This window comes from Cricetulus griseus, chromosome 3 (genome assembly GCF_003668045.3).
Source record: "Cricetulus griseus strain 17A/GY chromosome 3, alternate assembly CriGri-PICRH-1.0, whole genome shotgun sequence".
Classification (NCBI taxonomy): Eukaryota; Metazoa; Chordata; class Mammalia; order Rodentia; family Cricetidae; genus Cricetulus; species Cricetulus griseus.
This window is the reverse complement of record NC_048596.1, coordinates 80,816,302-80,833,980: the sequence shown is the minus strand read 5'-3', so window position 1 is coordinate 80,833,980 and position 17,679 is coordinate 80,816,302. Positions and strand designations below refer to the sequence as shown.

Sequence of the window (17,679 nt, the reverse complement as noted above, 5' to 3'; positions counted from 1 at the left end):
GCTTCCGGTGCGTTTAAACGCCGGCGCGCCTCCGAGCGTTTAGAGCGGCGGGGGCGGTCGTCAGCGGTCGTCAGCGGTCGTCAGCGGTCTGTGGGGTGTGTTTGGGGCCGTGCGGGACCTGGAGGGCGTGGACAGAGGCTTGAGAAGTGCCAGCGGCTTCTCTCCGCCACCGCCGCCGCGCTTCAGGTAGTCTGTAGAACGCCGGGACGCCCTCGGGTGGGGCGAGTTGGATGTTTAGTCCTCACTGAGGGAAATGTGTCTGAGGGCAAAGCGCGGAAAACTGGCTTGAGCTGCTGCGAGGGGAAAAGTTGTAAACCGTCACCCCTCCTCTCCGGCGCCCCGCAGGAGAGAACGGTTTCCTGGTCCCTGCGGGGTCTTCAGCGCCGGCCGATATTTCCCTGCAGCGGGATGGAGCAAGAGACTGAGGCAGTCCCCAGGAAGAGGAAGGAGGCGGACTCGGCCTTGGCGACAGAGCTGGGTAGGCCTCCGTGGGATCTTGAGGACAAGCAGCCTAAAGCCAAGGTGAGCAAAAGAGAGCCCCAGCGGGCGGCCCGAAGTCGTCTGTGGGTCCAAGTCCCCTTCCTGTGCAAAAGGATTAGGGCTCACCCACTGACTTCATTGAACCCAGTTCTCTGATCTGTAAAATAGGGATAATTCAATAGCCCCAGCGCTTGGGAGGTAGAGACAGGCACGGATCTCTGCGAGTTCAAAGCCAGCTTGATCTGCACAGCGACTTCCAGTACTACAGCCAGGGCAGTTATTCACAGAAACCCTGTCTCAAAAAGAAAAAGAAAAGTAAAAGAGAAACCCCAAATCAACAAAACCCCACAAAACTGACTTAATGTCTGATACACAAAATATCTGTGCAACAGGAAATGTTCCAGGAATATCCTTGTACACCTAAACAGAATTCTCTTCGTCCATACAATTTGTATTCTATTGGGCAAAAATAAAGCCGATTGACGCTCCTAATATTTAGTAAGAGCTGAATAAATATAGGTCATTCGTCAAGTGTTTTTCATTGTCGTGTGCCCACAGCAGTGACCTAGGCACTTGAGGTGTATTAATGAATAAATAAACAATACTGCCCTAGTACACTTTGCATTCTAATAAGGAGCCAAAACATACATTGTATGATATTTTAGAAAGGGATTAGTGTCACGATTTTTTTATTAAAATGGAATATTTATGGCTTATCAGATTAGCAATAAAGAAGAAATATGAGGATATTGACAATTTCACTTGAAAATTAAAAATAATTTGTCTTTATAGAAAAGTTGCAAAGCAATGCAAAAAACTGCCCCTAGCCAACAATGGAAAATAGTTGCAGACCCAGTGAAATGCTATATATGTTTTTATTTCCTTCAATGCCCTACATACTCACAACACAACCATCACAATAAGGAAATTAACAAAGTGTAAATTAATAAGGAAATGAACATATATTGCTGCCACCTAATTCTCAGAGCTCATCCAAATTTCTTATTTGATTAATCTTTTAAGCATGTGGTCTAGTGTAGAGTTATATTTACTTATTAATGTCTGTCTTCTTCAACTCTAATAGTCTTTTGACATTCGTGACTTTATTTTCTTTTGAGGAATTCTGGATCAGTTATTTTGTAGAATGTTCTTCAACCTAGTTTGTTTCTTTTTTGATTGGATTGAGGTTACACATCTTTGCAGGAATATCACAGACATGATAGTCTTGTCTTGGAGTCTGTATATGATTTTTTGATTAGTCCCGTTGTTGGTGTTACTAACCTTGATTACTTAAGATAGTAAGATGGTGATACTAACCTTGATTGAGTAAGATAGTAAGATGGTGTCTGCCAAGCTGTCTAAAACTCTTTGTAATTTTGTAGAGGATTCTTTTTCATCACTCCAATATATCTATATGAACTCACAGGTAATATTTTGTTCATTAAGCTATCATCTGTTAATTTTTCTTTTTTTCTTTTTTCTTTTTGGTGCTGTGTATTGAATGTAGAACCTTGAGTACCATAGTACTCTACACCTGAACTACACACACACACACACACACACACACACACAAACACACCTACACCTGCCTCTTTTTTTTGACGCTGTTTCACCAAGTTGCCAAACTTGACCTTCAGTTTTCTCTGTGGCCCCGTAGGTCTTGAACTTGTGATTCTCCTGTATCCTCAAAAACTGAGATTACAGTCCTATACTACCAGACTTTACTATTTATTCTTTTAATTATTATTTTCAAAATTATTTGTGTCTATTGTTGTTTCGCCAGGTCAAAGTGTATTACCCTTCACAACATGTGGATTGCTTCGGGCCGTTCAAGTATGGTTCTGTGAGGTGTACTAGGCTTCTGTTCATAGTTCTGATCTGTCTTCCTCACAAGACATCCTTCTTACCCTACTCAGGATCTTAGTATCCAATGCCTAGGAACAATGATTATTTATTACCATATAGACCTCTATCTTGCTTAATCTTTATCAGTTTCATACAGTTTGGCTTCAAAAATAAGGCAGAATTAGTAATGTTTATGAAGAAGTAAAATATGTATGGTAATTTTGTTGGGAAATTTATCTTGGCGAAATAATAATGTCAATAATAAGAATATTCATCCTAATATTTGTATTTTAAAAAATGTTTCACTAAAAGAGAGTTTTTAATATAAAAATTTTATTATATATTTTTAATGTATTTATCCTAAACCATTTTCACATGTTAAAATTGGTGTATATAACTGGGGAAAAATATAGATTAGGGGTAGGGATGTTACAAAGAAAAATGGATGTTTGTGAAGCCCCTAAGTGTAGTACAGAGATGAAAAGAGCTTGGTCTTTAGAGTTTGCATTCCAGTTGTGGTTCTAAAACCTATTACTTCATCTCTTTGTTGTAAATTGGAAATAATGGTAGTCCCCACTTAAAAGTTGTAAGAATTAGGGATGTGGGCCTGACTCAGTGGGTCCTTGCCTAGCAAGGACAAGGTACTGGGTTCAATCCTCAATGCCTCTAACAACAACGAACTTTCAATGAACAAAAACAGGTTTGGAGCTGGGTGGTGGTGGCTGTGTTGCACAGCTTTAATCCCAGCACTAGGGATGCACAAACAGGAGGATCTCTGTGAGTTTGAGGCCTGCCTGGTCTACAGAGCAAGTTCCAGAACAGGCTCCAAAGCTACAGAGGAAAAAAAAAAAAAAAAAAAAAAAAGGTTGTAAGAATAAAATAATTTGAAACAAATAAATTTCTTAAAACTTTGGCTAGGGGCTAGCAATGTGGATCAATAGTAGAGCACTTACTTGCTTTGCATGTACCCTGACTCCAATCTCTAGTACAGCCACTTTAAAATGTGGTTAATAGAAACTGTCATCATCAGTTTAAAGTTATTGTATAAGTTAGGGTTTCCACTGTTGTGATAAAACACCATGATTCCACGACCAAAAGCAGCTTGGGGAGGAAAGGGTTTATTTCAGTTGCATGTCCAGATCATAGTCCTTCCTTTGCTAAGGGAAGTCCTGGCAGGAACTCAGGGCAAGAACCAGGAGGCAGGAACTGATGCAGACACCAGGGAAGAGTGCTGCACACTGGCTTGCTCCCCAGTACTTGCTCAGCCTGCCTGCTTTTTTAGACCTTCAAGGACCACCTGCAGGAGGCGGTGCATCACCCACAATGAGCTGGGCCTCCTACACTGATCTTCAGTTGAGAAAATATTCACAGGCTTGCCTACAGGCCAGTCCTATGAAGACATTTTCTCAGTTAAGATTCCTCCTCTCAGATGATGAGCTTGTGCCAGTATAACCATGAATAACTTAGCAGTAATATCTGATATTTATTAAGTACTTAAGGTGTGTTGGTGGCAAGCACTGATATATTGCACCATCAGTCTGTCATTGATCCTTTCAATAATCTCATGAGATAGAATTATAGTTGTAAGGAAACTGCATCTTAGAATGGTTAAGGAATTTGTCCAAGATATTAGAAGTCGGGTAGTATGATGCTTGAACTCCTAACCATAATATTCTGCTGTTTCCTAGGAAAAAATGAAAATAATTATCTCTGAGTTGTATAGGTGTTTATTATTTATTTCACCATTTTTTATTATCTGAGTCTTTTGTAACAAGCAAAAAACACCTTAACAATCAGGCATAAGTTCAGAACCTTTTAAATTTTAATTGACAAATATTTAAATCTATTTATAAAATTTGGCCTATTAGTTAAATAATACTAATAAATTGTCAAAATTAACTAAAGCTTTGCTTTTAGTTAGATGTACCCCTTTGGAAAAACATCATCAATTCATCATAGCCTTATAAAATAAGTTCTTGACAAAGCCTTTTTTTTTTTTTTTTTTGGTTTTTCGAGACAGCTTTGGAGCCTATCCTGGCACTCGCTCTGGAGACCAGGCTGGCCTCGAACTCACAGAGATCTGCCTGCCTCTGTCTCCCGAGTGCTGGGATTAAAGGTGTGGGCCACCAATGCCTGGCCCTTGACAAAGCCTTTTTAAAGGAAACAAGGAGCTTCCTTGTTTTTGTTGCCATAGGGTAATTCTGATTCTCATAGGTTAGATGTCACTGATTTGTGATTTGTTTACCTTGACCCCATTGTAACACTGCCACAGCTTGCAATATGCAATTTTGGCTCCGGTCAAGCCAGAGTTTAAAGAAGCCATCACTAAAATTCTAAACCGGTGGTTTTCAACCTGGGAGTTGAAGGACGTTTTCAAGGCTAAGACCATCTGCCTGCCACATATTTATGTTACGATTCATAACAATAGCAAAATTACATTTATGAAATAGCAATGAAAATAATTTTATGATGGGGGGGGTCACCACAACATTAGGAACTGTATTAAAGGGTCGAAGCATTAGAAAGGTTGAGAACCACTGTCCTAAACCATAGGGCAAATATACTTTTGCTCCTATTATTTTCAAATAGCATTGACCCCTGCAGTGTTAGAATTACTCATCATATTTCTCCCTAATGGAATAGAGTTCTTGAAAGCATGAATTGTATTTTAATTATCCTACTATTTTTAGCATACAACCATGCATAATACACAAATTGTACCAATGTTTATAAGATACTCTACTAATGACATCATACCATAAGTGGCTCCTTTAGACCTTTATTTTTAATTAATTAGAACAATCCTTGTGTTTATTTGTGTGTTAAAATAATCAGAAACTTGAATAATTGCCTTTTTGCCATTAATGAGCATTATGGTGTCCTGTATTTTAATTTGTCATTGCAGAAAGCTCGCTTATCTACCATTTTATTTCCTGAAACTTGTGAAGTAACCCATAGACAGCTGTGTGAGTTGCTGAAGTATGCAGTCCTGGGTAAATCCACTGTTCCTAAACCCAGGTATGAGATATATGGACCAGAGGTTTCAAACTGGTTTGTAGCATTTTGACATTTGTTAGCAATGCAACATATCCAATTTTTTTAAATTAAGTAACAGCTGTCAATTATGTGGGAATTTCTATATAAAAATCCAGATTGGTGATTTCTTCAAAAAAATTAAACTATGCCTGTTTTCCTACCAGTCAACATATTTCTCAAAGCTGAGTGTCAGTCTTTAGATAATGGTGTGTCTACTCCTACCTGGTATACTTACTTTACTCATTATGTCTGTCTGGCTACTATAGATACTGTAGTTTGCTTCTTCTGATGTGGACTCAATAGAAATTAACTATTGTTTTCTTAATATAAATTAATGCTATCTTAATAATTCTGGGTAGTCTTTTACTTCTCTTACAGGTAAAGAACAAAGACAATATTATTTGAATGCTGTCAGTGATATTAAGCACTTATGAAAATTATATTTTATTATGCCTCTTTTAGTTAGGATTTCTATTCCACATCATAATACATCACTGAAGGAAGTCAGGATGGGAACTCAAACAGGGCAGGAGCTGATGCAGAGGCCATAGAGTGATGCTGCTTATTGGCTTGCTCATTATGGCTTGCTCAGCCTGCTTTCTTATAGAATCCAAGACCACCAAGCTCAGGGATGGTACTACCTACAATGGGCTGGGCCCTCCTCTATTAATCACTAATTAAGAAAATGCTTGTGGAGGATCTTATGGAGGTATTTTCTCAATGAGGTTCCCTCCTTTCAGATGATTCTAGCTTGTGTCAAGTTGACAGAAATCTATCCAGCACAATTGAGAGATTAGTAGATGCACACATTTCCCTGAGACAGGTTGTTATAAATTGTCTATATTTTTAGAATCATCTTCTTTGTCAGTAAATACTGCCATCTGGCAGGGCCTAGTGGAGCATCCCAGCATTCAGGAAGCTGAGGCGGGCAGATTTCTGTGAGTTTGAGGCCAGCCTGGACTACATAGTGAGTTCTAGGACAACTGGGGCTATGTAGAGAGACCATGTTTCAAAAAGAAAAAAAAAAGGAGAGACAGACAGAGAGAGAGAGAGAGAGAGGGAGGGAGGGAGGGAGGGAGGGAGGAAAGAAGGAAGGAAGGAAGGGAGGAAGGAAGGAAGGAAGGAAGGAGGATTAGTCTGAAGTCAGCAGCTGGCTTAGGAGGGGTTTCAGAATATGTTGGAGACAGAACTTTGTAAAATGAGCTTGGAGTTCTGATTTAAAATAATGTTCAGGTGGAAGGAAAGAACCAGCTGCCCTAAGTTATCCTTTAACTTCCACTCTGTCACACACACAAAGTAAATGTAATTAAAGTTTTAAGCAGTAATAGGACATGCATTTATTAATAAATGCATTGCATTTCACTTGAGGTTTTATTTGATTATAACAAATATTTATCACAAAGATTTTTGGGTTTTCTTTGTTTTGTTTTGTTTTTTTGTTTTTGTTTTTCGAGACAGGGTTTCCCTGTGGCTTTGGGGGCTATCCTGGAACTAGCTCTTGTAGATCAGGCTGGTCTCAAACTCACAGAGATCCGCCTGCCTCTGCGTCCCGAGTGCTGGGATTAAAGGCGTGCACCATCACTGCCTGGCTTTATCACAAACATTTTTATTTGAATTCTTTGAAGTTAGGAGTATCTTCCAGTTATACAGTTATAGAGTCAGTAGTTGGTGAAAAGGTCTTTTAGTTGTTAGTCACTCTGTGTCCTGTTTGTTTTTTTTCCTGTAACTGTCTAAGAGTATCATCTTAGCTGTGTTGATTTGATGTTTTTCAACAGCTGGTGCCAGCTTTTACACCCAAACCACCTAAGCAGTGTGGTGATTTTTATTCTGAAGGGAATGAGTCAGCTGCACTTCTACAAGTTTTATTTGGAATTCAGATTTCTCCGAAAGACATTCAAACATGTAAGATAAGAATATTTTGTACTGGGGCTAAATTAGAGCTCCTACTGTGAGGCTGGGGCATCAGTCTAAGACTGTTTCTCAGTAACTAATTGTAACACTTAATTGGCTAAGGAGGAAGGATTTAATCCAACCTGGGCACAAGATCCTGTTTGAATTTGAATGCAGCATCTACTATATAGCAATACCTTGCTTACAAACAAACAAACTAAAAGAAAACCAACCAAAGAAAAAATTTTCAAATTGGGTGCCATTTGAATACTAATTGGAGCTCAATAGCATCTGCCATCTAGAAAAAAAAAGGCATGTGCTCTTTTGCCTCATAGTCTGCTCTATTTCCCCCTGACCTATTTGTCTATATATTTCTTTTTATATGCCCAGTCATGTATTTTTTTTTTTTTTTGTTTTGTTTTGTTTTTTGTTTTTTGAGACAGGGTTTCTCTGTGGCTTTATAGGCCGTCCTGGAACTAGCTCTTGTAGACCAGGCTGGTCTTGAACTCACATAGCTCCGCCTGCCTCTGCCTCCCGAGTGCTGGGATTAAAGGCGCAAGCCACTACCACCTGACTCCAGTCATGTATTAATCATGTTATTATTTTCATCTTTAATGACAATGTTGTCCTATAAGAGGAATTTTATTTTTAAGAAAGTGAGTAACTCACCAGAATTAACAACCAATAAATTGTAGAATTTGAATATTAGCCCATATGAGCCTGCTGCTAGAGCTTTCAACCTATTTACCCTCTATATCATCTGTCCTAACTACTTGTTATGCTGTCTGGTGAAATAAAGAATTAGACGTTCCTGAAAACAATTATAAACTCCTCTAATGTTGACCTTTTTACAGTATAAAGTGAGAGGAAAAATTTTCAGGTGGTGATTTTATGGTAAATGTGGCTTCTTTTACTTCCTTACACTCTTCCATGTTAAGGAAACAGATCTCATTTATAGTGCAAATAAAGCCTAGACTTTTATGAAGATCTGAACCAACAATGAAAGTCTAGACCATTAAGGGAATGATGTCTGTTTTGAAGCAATTTTTAAAAGACTTATTAATATATTTTTCAGAAATTCAGCTTGCCTCCTCCAACATCTGATTTTCTATTTGATATCATTGGGCTGCAAAAGAAGAAATCAACTAGAGGTTTTCCTAGGACTATTGAAGGTATGACTTCAATTTTTGTTTGATGTTTGTAAAAAGATTTCATGGATGTGGTAATGTTTACTCTTCTTGTGACAACAACAACAAAATCCCCAATTCTAATTAACTTAGACAAAAAAGTGTCATTTTCTTTTTTTTTAAAGGAAGATTTTTAAAGTGGGCAAGTACCCAGAGAGGTTAGACACCAGAAACCATTGGTTCATGTTTCTGAAACTGGTTAAGTTGGGTAGCTAAGTATATTTGGATGTTACTAATATTGAAACTCATAATTACTGTGAACAATTGCTCTCTGCAGTCACTAGGTCTTTATACATACTAGGATATAGGTGGGAAGGAAGAATTTACCTTTGACTAGTGAAAAGGACATGGATGTTATTCATGTGAAGAACACATGGGAAATTTAGCTGTTCCTACTTTTAGTACTATAGCTGTGACCTACAGGTACAGTAGTTAGACTTTAAATATACATATCCATGATAGCAGAGTTGCTCAGAATGAGTTACATCCTGTCACTAAGTTACAATTAACTTTCTTTTATAAAATATGTGGGTTGTAGAATAGGAATTATCAAAATTCAGACACAGTAATGGTAAATATTGTCCAATGGTATTTCTTTGTGTTCAAAAATAATAGTTAAACAACTGTCTCATTGCACTGAGGAGACATAAAAAGGCAGGACTAATCAGGCTATTCCCTCCTCCCTGCTTTAGAACTGTTTTCTAGTTTCCTTTGTCTTGGTGGTATCTTCTAATTTTGCCACATTTCATTTGCTTTCCTTTCAGTAGGTGCCTGTATCATGTCTGTAGCTGTGTTTGATTTAGCATGCACTGTCATTTAAGTATCTCTGAGTAAATCAGAGTATCATTTAAGATTTGAGGTTCAAACAAAGATCTTGAGTTGACAAGGCTTAAAGATACAGCTTATTGTGGATGCTGAGGGGAAAAGGAGGTGGTAGGGAAAGAAGCAGCCAGGGATGACACTTAAGACTGTGTTTTGCAGGCTTTGAGTTTGAGTGATGATTTTATTCTATAGGCATTAAGGAGCCAGAGGGGTTGTGTTCTCTTAAGATTTTATTTCATTTTTCCATCCTAAGTATATCCAAGTCCCCAAGGCATAGTCCATAGCTCTCTCATCTTTCTTTAGTCTTTTCTTTGGCGTTTTTATCTATTTTTCAAGTTTACCTCTCTGTTTTCTATAGATAACTCCTGTGTCTTCATCTCTAGATTTGATGTCCCAGATTACAGTCTTTCATTGCAGTGGTTGCCTCCTGGAAATTGTTTCTTGGATATTCAACTTTCTTCTCAGTTATATCAGCTAAAAACATATTATCTCATCCATAAATAATAGGCTTCTATATTCAATTTCCATGTTAATATATTTTTTTTTTCTCTTTAGTCACCAGTCTTGAATTTTATCTGGTTCCCTGTCTCCAATCTGCATGACTCATTCCCTTTACTCTTATATATCTCTACTCAGATACCACTTTATCAGAGAGGCCATCCTGACTTATAAACATGACAATGGCTTTTTACTTGACTACCAATCCCTATCCCTCCTCTTCTTTTATCTGTGGTTCTTATCCCTACTTGATATATTAAATATTTATTCATTTTTGTTTATGTGTTTATAAATAAACATTTATTTCATTATTCATTGTCTATCTTCTCAACTTGAAGTTAAATTCCATAGCAAATTTTATTGTGTACATTGGCTAGAATAATGCCAGTAAGCACTCAAATATTTTCTTGATGGAATTAGTTTATGTTTAGCTTTTTTTTTTTTTTTTGTATACCTTCCTATCCCTTTGGCCCTCTTACTACATAGGCTTTAGTTAAAATATTTATGCCAGTATTACTGTGAAGCCTTCCTAGTTTTGCTCTGCTCTATTTTTCACAAGTATTTGAGGTTAATTTTTTAAGATACTCTTTATATTTTGTTGTTTTCCTTCTTAGGAGCTTCTATTATTCTCCATTATGTACTGAATGATGAGTCAAAACTCAAACTCTTGACCCTGGCACGCAAATGGTGCATCATTTATTTTATCTCCACTCTTAACTTGACTCATAGATCTGTTTCTTCCTAAACTGTCATTGGCAAGCCAAGGTCTTTATATTCCTGTCTAACTTGGTGTGCCCTCTTCTACTGTAATATTTTGGCTTTTTGGGATGCAAGGACCAAATGTCTGTCTTGATCAAAGAGGATAGTGTTTGGAGGATACATGTTGATCAGAAAGACATCTGGAAGCTAAGTGCCTCCAGTGAAGAACTGTCTGTCTCTTTCCATAGCATCAGACAGAGGAAGTTTTCAAAGTGGTTGGTTCTATTTATATTTTAGTTAAAATTCTCGGCACAAGCTAATGTCATCAGTATAATTACGATTGTCTCATTTCAGAATGCAGTCCCACTTAAGCAAGGTCCACACACTTAACCTACTCACTGATCTTGACTGGCTAAGGAACAGGCTGGTGTTGTTTGAGGAGATGACAGGAGATTTGGGTAGATGAAGATAAAACAGGCTGATTGAAATGGGTAGCACTATAACAGAGGTCTAACATACCAACTAATTCTGCTTTCTCAAGATTTGGTAGGTTGCTTCCTGTCTTGAAGTGTTCTTTGACCACTTTAGCCCTCAAACACATTCTTTAACTTTTTGGTTTTTCGAGACAGGGTTTCTCTGTGTAGCTTTGGAGCCTATCCTGGCACTTGCTCTGGAGACCAGGCTGGCCTCGAACTCACAGAGATTCACCTGCCTCTGCCTTCCGAGTGCTGGGATTAAAGGCATGCGCCACCAATGCCCGGCTTTTCTTTAACTTTTATAAAAAGCCTTATTGTTGCTGGGCAGTGGTGGAGCACGCCTTTCATCCCAACACTCAGGAGGCAGAGGCAGGCATATCTCTGTAAGTTCGAGGCCAGCCTGGTCTACAGAGCAAGTTCCAGGACAGGCTCCAAAGCAACACAAAGAAACCCTGTCTTGAAAAAACAAAACAAAACAAACAAACAAAAAAACAAAAACAAAAATCCTTATTGTTATAACATACTTGAAATTAATTGTCTCTGTTATTGGTTTTTTCTTGTTTTATTTTTTTGAGAGTGGGTCTTACAGTGTAGCCCAAGTTTGCTTTGAACTTGAATTCTTTTGCCTCACTCCCAAATGCTGGGATCATACATGTGCCTTGGCATGCCCAGCATTTCTCATGATGTTATAACTGAATGAAATCATACACACACCTCTTTACAAGTTGAAATAGAGTCATAATATCTTTTTGTCTTCATTGTGCTTAACCTTTATAAGAAGCATACACTCTAAGGTTTTTATTACTATTGTGTGTGTGTGTGTGTGTGTGTGTGTGTGTGTGTGTGTGTGTGTGTATTCTAAGTACAGGCACATTTGTGCTAAAGCATGCACCAAAGTCAAAAGACCACTTCCAGAAATAGTTACTTCCTTTTACAGTTGGTTCCTAGATAGAATTCAGATCACCAGGTTTGTGCAGCAAACCCTTTAAATCCACTGAACCATCCTGCTGGCCTTCCTTGAGATTTTACACATTCTAATACACATTGCATTACCTTTATTGTTTCAGGACCTTTAATGTCTGCCGTTCTAAAATCCAGCACCAACCTGCAGAATGACCCCATCATTCAGAAGTATGGCTGTGAGAAAGTGGGCTTGACTAGATGCCTTCTGACAAAAGAAGAAATGAAAACATTTCATTTCCCACTAGAAGGTTTGCTTAAACTTACTTAATCTAATATCACTAGTGTGGATGAACAGATTAAGTTACACGGGACTAGGATAATACAGGTTAATTTTATTCGGGGAGAGGTCACTTACACAAGAAACCAATAACTCCAAATTCCAGCTCCGGAGATCAAGCTCAGCTGCTCTCTCTTACCTGAAAGGAACCAAGAGAGTCTGTGCCCTCTCTCTCAGCCCTTTATTCCACATGCCTTCTACGGGCGTGGTCAGCAGTGCGGGTATCCAGGGTCTCTCCCTACACACTAGCTTCATTCAAATACTTTTGTCGAAAATTATTTTTTGGATGCTTTTGGGATAGCTTATTTATTCTATCTTATAATGTGGAAATATTTTAGTGTAAAATGTAAATAAGTGATGATTTTAGGTTGTACATAAAGGTTGTAATTATCAGTAAAATGTTTAATGAGAATGGTCCTTTTGTTTCTTTTTTTTCATTTCTCTTTCATTTTTTTTTTCATTTTCTCTCTAGAAATGATCAATATTTCTTTAATATTTTAAGACTTTTCCAAGCTGAGGAGATGTTGCAGTCCAGCTCCCTTATACCCATGCTGGATATGCCCCTTGCTTATAATTCAGTACTATGGAGATGGATACAAGAGATCCCTGCAGCAGGCTGGCTAGTCAGAGTAGCCAAATTGTCAAGCTTAGTTCAAATGAGAAACCCAATTTCAGGATATAAGATAGAAGGCAATCAAAGAGAACAACAGATGTTAAACTCTGGACTCCAGGCTCATGTGCCCACAAAAATGGAAACATGAATAAACACAGACACAACATACACTTGTACATAGTAAACCAAAAAACTTCTTCATTACATTAGTCCTTCCTTGTTGTTTCTATTTCATTTTTTAGTTTCGTATTGAAAAAAATTGTTCTATGTAGTATATTCTGATCATGGTTTCTCCTCCTCCAACTCCTCTCAGATCCTCCCCACCTTCCCACACACACAACTTTATGCCCTTTTGTTCTCTTTCTTTAGAAAACAAACAGGAAAACAAGACAAACTTGCAACAACAACAACAACAATAATAATAATGATAATAATAAAATCAAATAAAAATTCAAGAAACAGACATTTACACATCTACACACAAAAAAATCTGTAAAAGCACAAAATCAGAAACTATAATATATAAGCAAAAGGCCAGTAAGACAAAAATATACAAACAAAACACTAAGAGGCAAAACATCTGCAAAAATACCATTGAGTTTTTTTGTTGGCCATGTACTTCTGGGCATGGGGCCTACCCTTAAATGTGGTTCATATAGCCAGTGACATTCCATTTGAGAGAACTTTTTCCTTTGCAAGCAGATGTCACTTGAGAATAGCTTCTTGTGGATAGGAGTCCTTGTCCACTTCTCCAGTCAACTCTGGGACCCCATCTGGTTTGAACCTGTATAGGCCCTGTGCTTGCTTTCACAGTCTCTGTGAGTTCGTATTTGTGTCAGTCTGTTGTGTCTGGAAGACACTGTTTCCTTGATGTCATCCATCCTTTCTGGCTGTAACAATCTTTCCATCTCCTCTTCTGCATAGCTCCCTGTGTCCTAAAGGGAGAGGTTTGATGAAGACATCCTATTTATGACTAAGTGTTGCAAAGTCTCTCACTCTCTAGACACTGTCCAGTTGTGTGTCTTTGTGTTAGCTCCCATTTACTATATGAGGAAGTATCTCTGATGATGGCTGAGTGAGGTAGTGGTATAGCAGGCATCATTTTATTGCTGTGTTCCCTTAGCAGAACAGTAGCTTTTGATTTTCCTTTAGGCTCATGGCCTATCCAATCACAGAATGGTTGGCTATTCTAGAACATTTGTGCCACTATTGTACCAGTGTATCATGCAGGCAGGTCACTTTTGTAGATCACAGACTTTGTAGCTGGATTGGTGGCTACCATCCTCCTTTGGTAGCATGAAGAGTGCCTTCCATTTCTGTGAACACCAGTCAGTAGAGGTGAAGGCTCTAGTTAGGCACCATCTGGGCTTCTCTGTGTTTAATGAGATATATAATTGTTGTTTTCAGCAACAATGTCTTATCAATAGCCTTGGCAATAACGTGAATTGTTTGGGCATTTCTATGGGGCTCCTTTGGCCAATAACTCAACTAGATGTAACTCATTCCTGGCAGTGGAGATTATACATAATGGCAAAAGGTGTCTAGTTGGGTCATTGTCTTCCTGATTATTTGGTAACTCTATTTAGATTCCTTTCATATACATACATATTTTAAGATGTTTTTATGGTGGTAGGTTTCCATATGACCCTTCAAATGGCCCTTAATATTAGCTGTCCCTCCCTGTATTTTCTCCTTTGTCCTTCTCTTCTATCTCTGTCCCCATTTAATCCTCCTGTTCCAATCCCCTACTATCTCTCCATAACTATATACTCTATTTCCCCTTCCTTGGGAAATCCTCCCCTCCAGCTAGTCACTTACTTCATACCTAACCTCTGTGGTTATACAGATTGTAGCACATTATGGAATGCTTAAAAGCTAACATTCACATATAAGAGAAAATATATAATATTTGTCTTTTAGGGTCTGGGTTACCTCATTCATGATTTCTTTCCTAGCTCTATTTATCTGCATGTTTCATAAGTTACATTTTTAACTGCTGAATAATATTCCATTGTGTAAATGTACCATATTATCATTATGCAGTCAGTCATTGGTTGCTATCTAGGCTGTTTCCAATTTCTGGCTATTATGAATGAGTGAACATAGATGAGCAGATACCTCTGTAGTAGGATATAGAGTCCTTTCAGTATATGCCCAAGAATGGTACAGCTGATCTTGAGGTAGATCTGTTCTCAGCTTTCACACTGCCACACTGATTTCCACAGTGGCTATACAAGTTTGTACTTCTACCAGCAATGGATGCCTATTCCCCTTACCCCACATCCTTGCCAAAATGAGCTGTTGTTTGTTTTAGTGATCTTGGCTAGTCTGACTGATATAAAATGAAATCTCAAAGTAGTTTGATTTGCATTTTCCTGATGATTGAGGATGTTGAGCACTTAAGTGTTTCTCATTCCTCTTTTGAGAACTCTCTGTTTAGTTTTGTATTTTTTTAAAGATTTTATTTATTTATTATGTGTACAGTCTTGTGCCATTGCATGCCAGCAGAGAGCACCAGATCTCATTTAAGGTGGTTGTGAGCCACCATGTGGTTGCTGGGAATTTAACTCAGGACCTCTGGAAGAATAGTCAGTGCTCTTAACCACTGAGCCATCTTTCCAGCCCTAGTTTTGTATTTTTTAGGAAAATTATTTATTTGTACTTTGTGTACATTGGTATTTTGGCCACATGTATGTATGTGTTAGGGTGCCAGATCCCCTGGAACAGGAATTACAGACATTAGTGCTGGGAATTGAACCCAGGTCCTCTGGAAGAGCAGCCAGTGCCTTAGCCACTGAGCCATCTCTCCAGCCCCTAGTTTTGTATTTTTTAACCCATTTTTATTTGGCCTATTTGTTTTCTTGATTTCTTTTTTTTTAGTTCTTTATATATTTTAGATATTAATAACTCTGTCAGATGTGTAATTGGTAAAGATCTTTCCCATTCTGTAGCTTTCTGTGTTGTCTTAATGATGGTGTCTTTTTCTGTACAGAAACTTTTCAGTTTCTTCCATGAGGTCCAATTTAGTTTGTCTTAGTGCCTGTGTTACTGATGTCCTGTTCAGAAAGTACTTTCATGTGTCAAGACTATTTCCCAGGTTCTCTTATCTGAACTTATGTCAAAGTTCTTGACTCATTTGGAGTTGAGTTTTGTGCAGAGTGATAAATATGGATCTATTTGCATTCTTCTATATGCAACCATCCAGTTTGACAATTACCCTTTGTTGAAGATGGTGTCTTTTTCCAGTGTGCAAATTTGGCTTCTTGTCAAAAATCAGGTGTTCATAGGTGTGTGGACTTAGGTTTGAGTCTTCAATTCCATAGTTTAACTTGTCTGGTTTTTTTTCTTTCTTTTGTTTTGTTTTTCAGAGACACGGTTTCTCTGTATTGTTTTGGAGCCTGTCCTGGAACTTGCTTTGTAGACCAGGCTGGCCTCAGACTCACAGAGATCCGCCTGCCTGCTTCCTGAGTGCTGTACACTACCAACGCCCAACCTTGTCTGTTTTTATGACAGTACCTTGGTGTTTTAATTACTATATCTCTGTAGTGCAACTTGAAATCTGGAATGGTGATACTTCCAGAAGTTCTTTTATTATTTAGGATTATTTTAGCTATCCTGTTTTTTTTTTGTGTGTGTGTGGGTGTGAGTGTTTTGATATGAAGCTGAAAATTATTCTTTTTTTTGCTTTTCTTTTTTAAATTAATGTTTACTTAAATGAAAAACAATCTTATTTTACATACCAATCCCAGTTCCGTCTCCCTCCCATTCCACCACCATCTCCCCATCCCACTCCTCAGGGAGGATGAGGCCTTCCATGGGGGGGGGGTCATCAAAGTCTATCACATCATTTGGGGCAGTACCTAGGGCCTCCCCCGTGTATCCAGGTTGAGAGAGTATCCATCATGAATGGGCTCCCAAAACCCATTTGTGCACTAGGAATAAATACTAGTTCTACTGCCAGAGACCCCCAACTGACACCCACATTCGATCTTATGGCAGTTCCTCAGCTGTCATACTGGGGCCCATGAGCTCCACTTGCTCAGGTCAGCTGTTTCTGTGGGTTTCCCAGGAATGGTCTTGACCCTTTTGTTCGTCACTCCTCCCTCTCTATAACTGGATTCCAGGAGTTTGACTCAGTGCTTAGCTGTGAATCTCTGCTTCTGCTTCCGTCAGCTACTGAATGAAGGCTCTATGATGGCATTTAAGATAGTCATCAATCTTAGGGGAAGGGCATTTAAGGTAGCCTCTCCACTGTTCCTTAGATTCTTAGTTGGGATCAGTCATCCTTGTGGATTCCTGGAGATTTCCCTAGTGCCAGGTTTCTTGTTAAGCCCATAATGGTTCCCTCTATTAAGGCATTTCTTTCCTTGCTCTCCTTCCCCCAACTCAACCTTCCTGATCGCTCCTGTTCTCCACCTCCTCTCTTTTTCCCCCTCTTCCCTTTTTCCCCTCCTCTTTCTCCTACCTCCCCCCCCAAATTATTTTTTCAATTTCTGTGTAAAAATGTGTTGGAATTTTGATGGGGATTGCATTGAATCTGTAGATTGCTTTTGTTACAATGGTTATTTTTTATTATGTTAATCCTAATCATGAACATATAGTTTTTTTTTTACATCTTCTGATATCTTCCATTTCTTCAATTTCTGAAAGTTTTTTTAAGATTTATTTTTATTGTTTAATATTGATTGATTGATTGATTGATTTTGGTTTTTCAGACAAGGCTTCTCTGTGTAGTTTTGGAGTGAGATTTATTTATGTATATGGGTGCTTTGTCTGCATGTACATCTGAATACCAGAAGAGGTTATCAGATCCTGAACTGCAGTGTTGTGCCAGGAATAATTACTCAGGACCTCTAGTAGAGCAGCCAGTTCTTTTAACCATTGATCCACCTC

The 17,679-nt window shown here is 38.4% G+C and overlaps 1 protein-coding gene across 7 annotated transcripts in view; it reads left to right on the top strand.

Annotated features, from left to right (window-relative positions):
- The first annotated feature begins 25 nt into the window (after positions 1-25).
- Rexo5 (RNA exonuclease 5) overlaps positions 26-17,679 on the top strand; it is a 69,230-nt gene continuing 51,576 nt past the window's right edge. For 2 of the 7 annotated variants that reach the window (XM_027410190.2, XM_027410189.2), the window contains exons 1-5: positions 29-522; positions 5,231-5,343; positions 7,137-7,263; positions 8,327-8,423; positions 12,001-12,144. In XM_027410190.2, coding sequence (XP_027265991.1) covers positions 409-522; positions 5,231-5,343; positions 7,137-7,263; positions 8,327-8,423; positions 12,001-12,144 — 595 coding nt within the window. In that variant the 5' untranslated portion in view covers positions 29-408. Of the gene's footprint in view, positions 523-5,230; positions 5,344-7,136; positions 7,264-8,326; positions 8,424-12,000; positions 12,145-17,679 lie in introns of those variants that run through there. The other 5 variants (XM_027410187.2, XM_027410188.2, XM_027410191.2 and 2 more) reach the window with 5 other exon arrangements.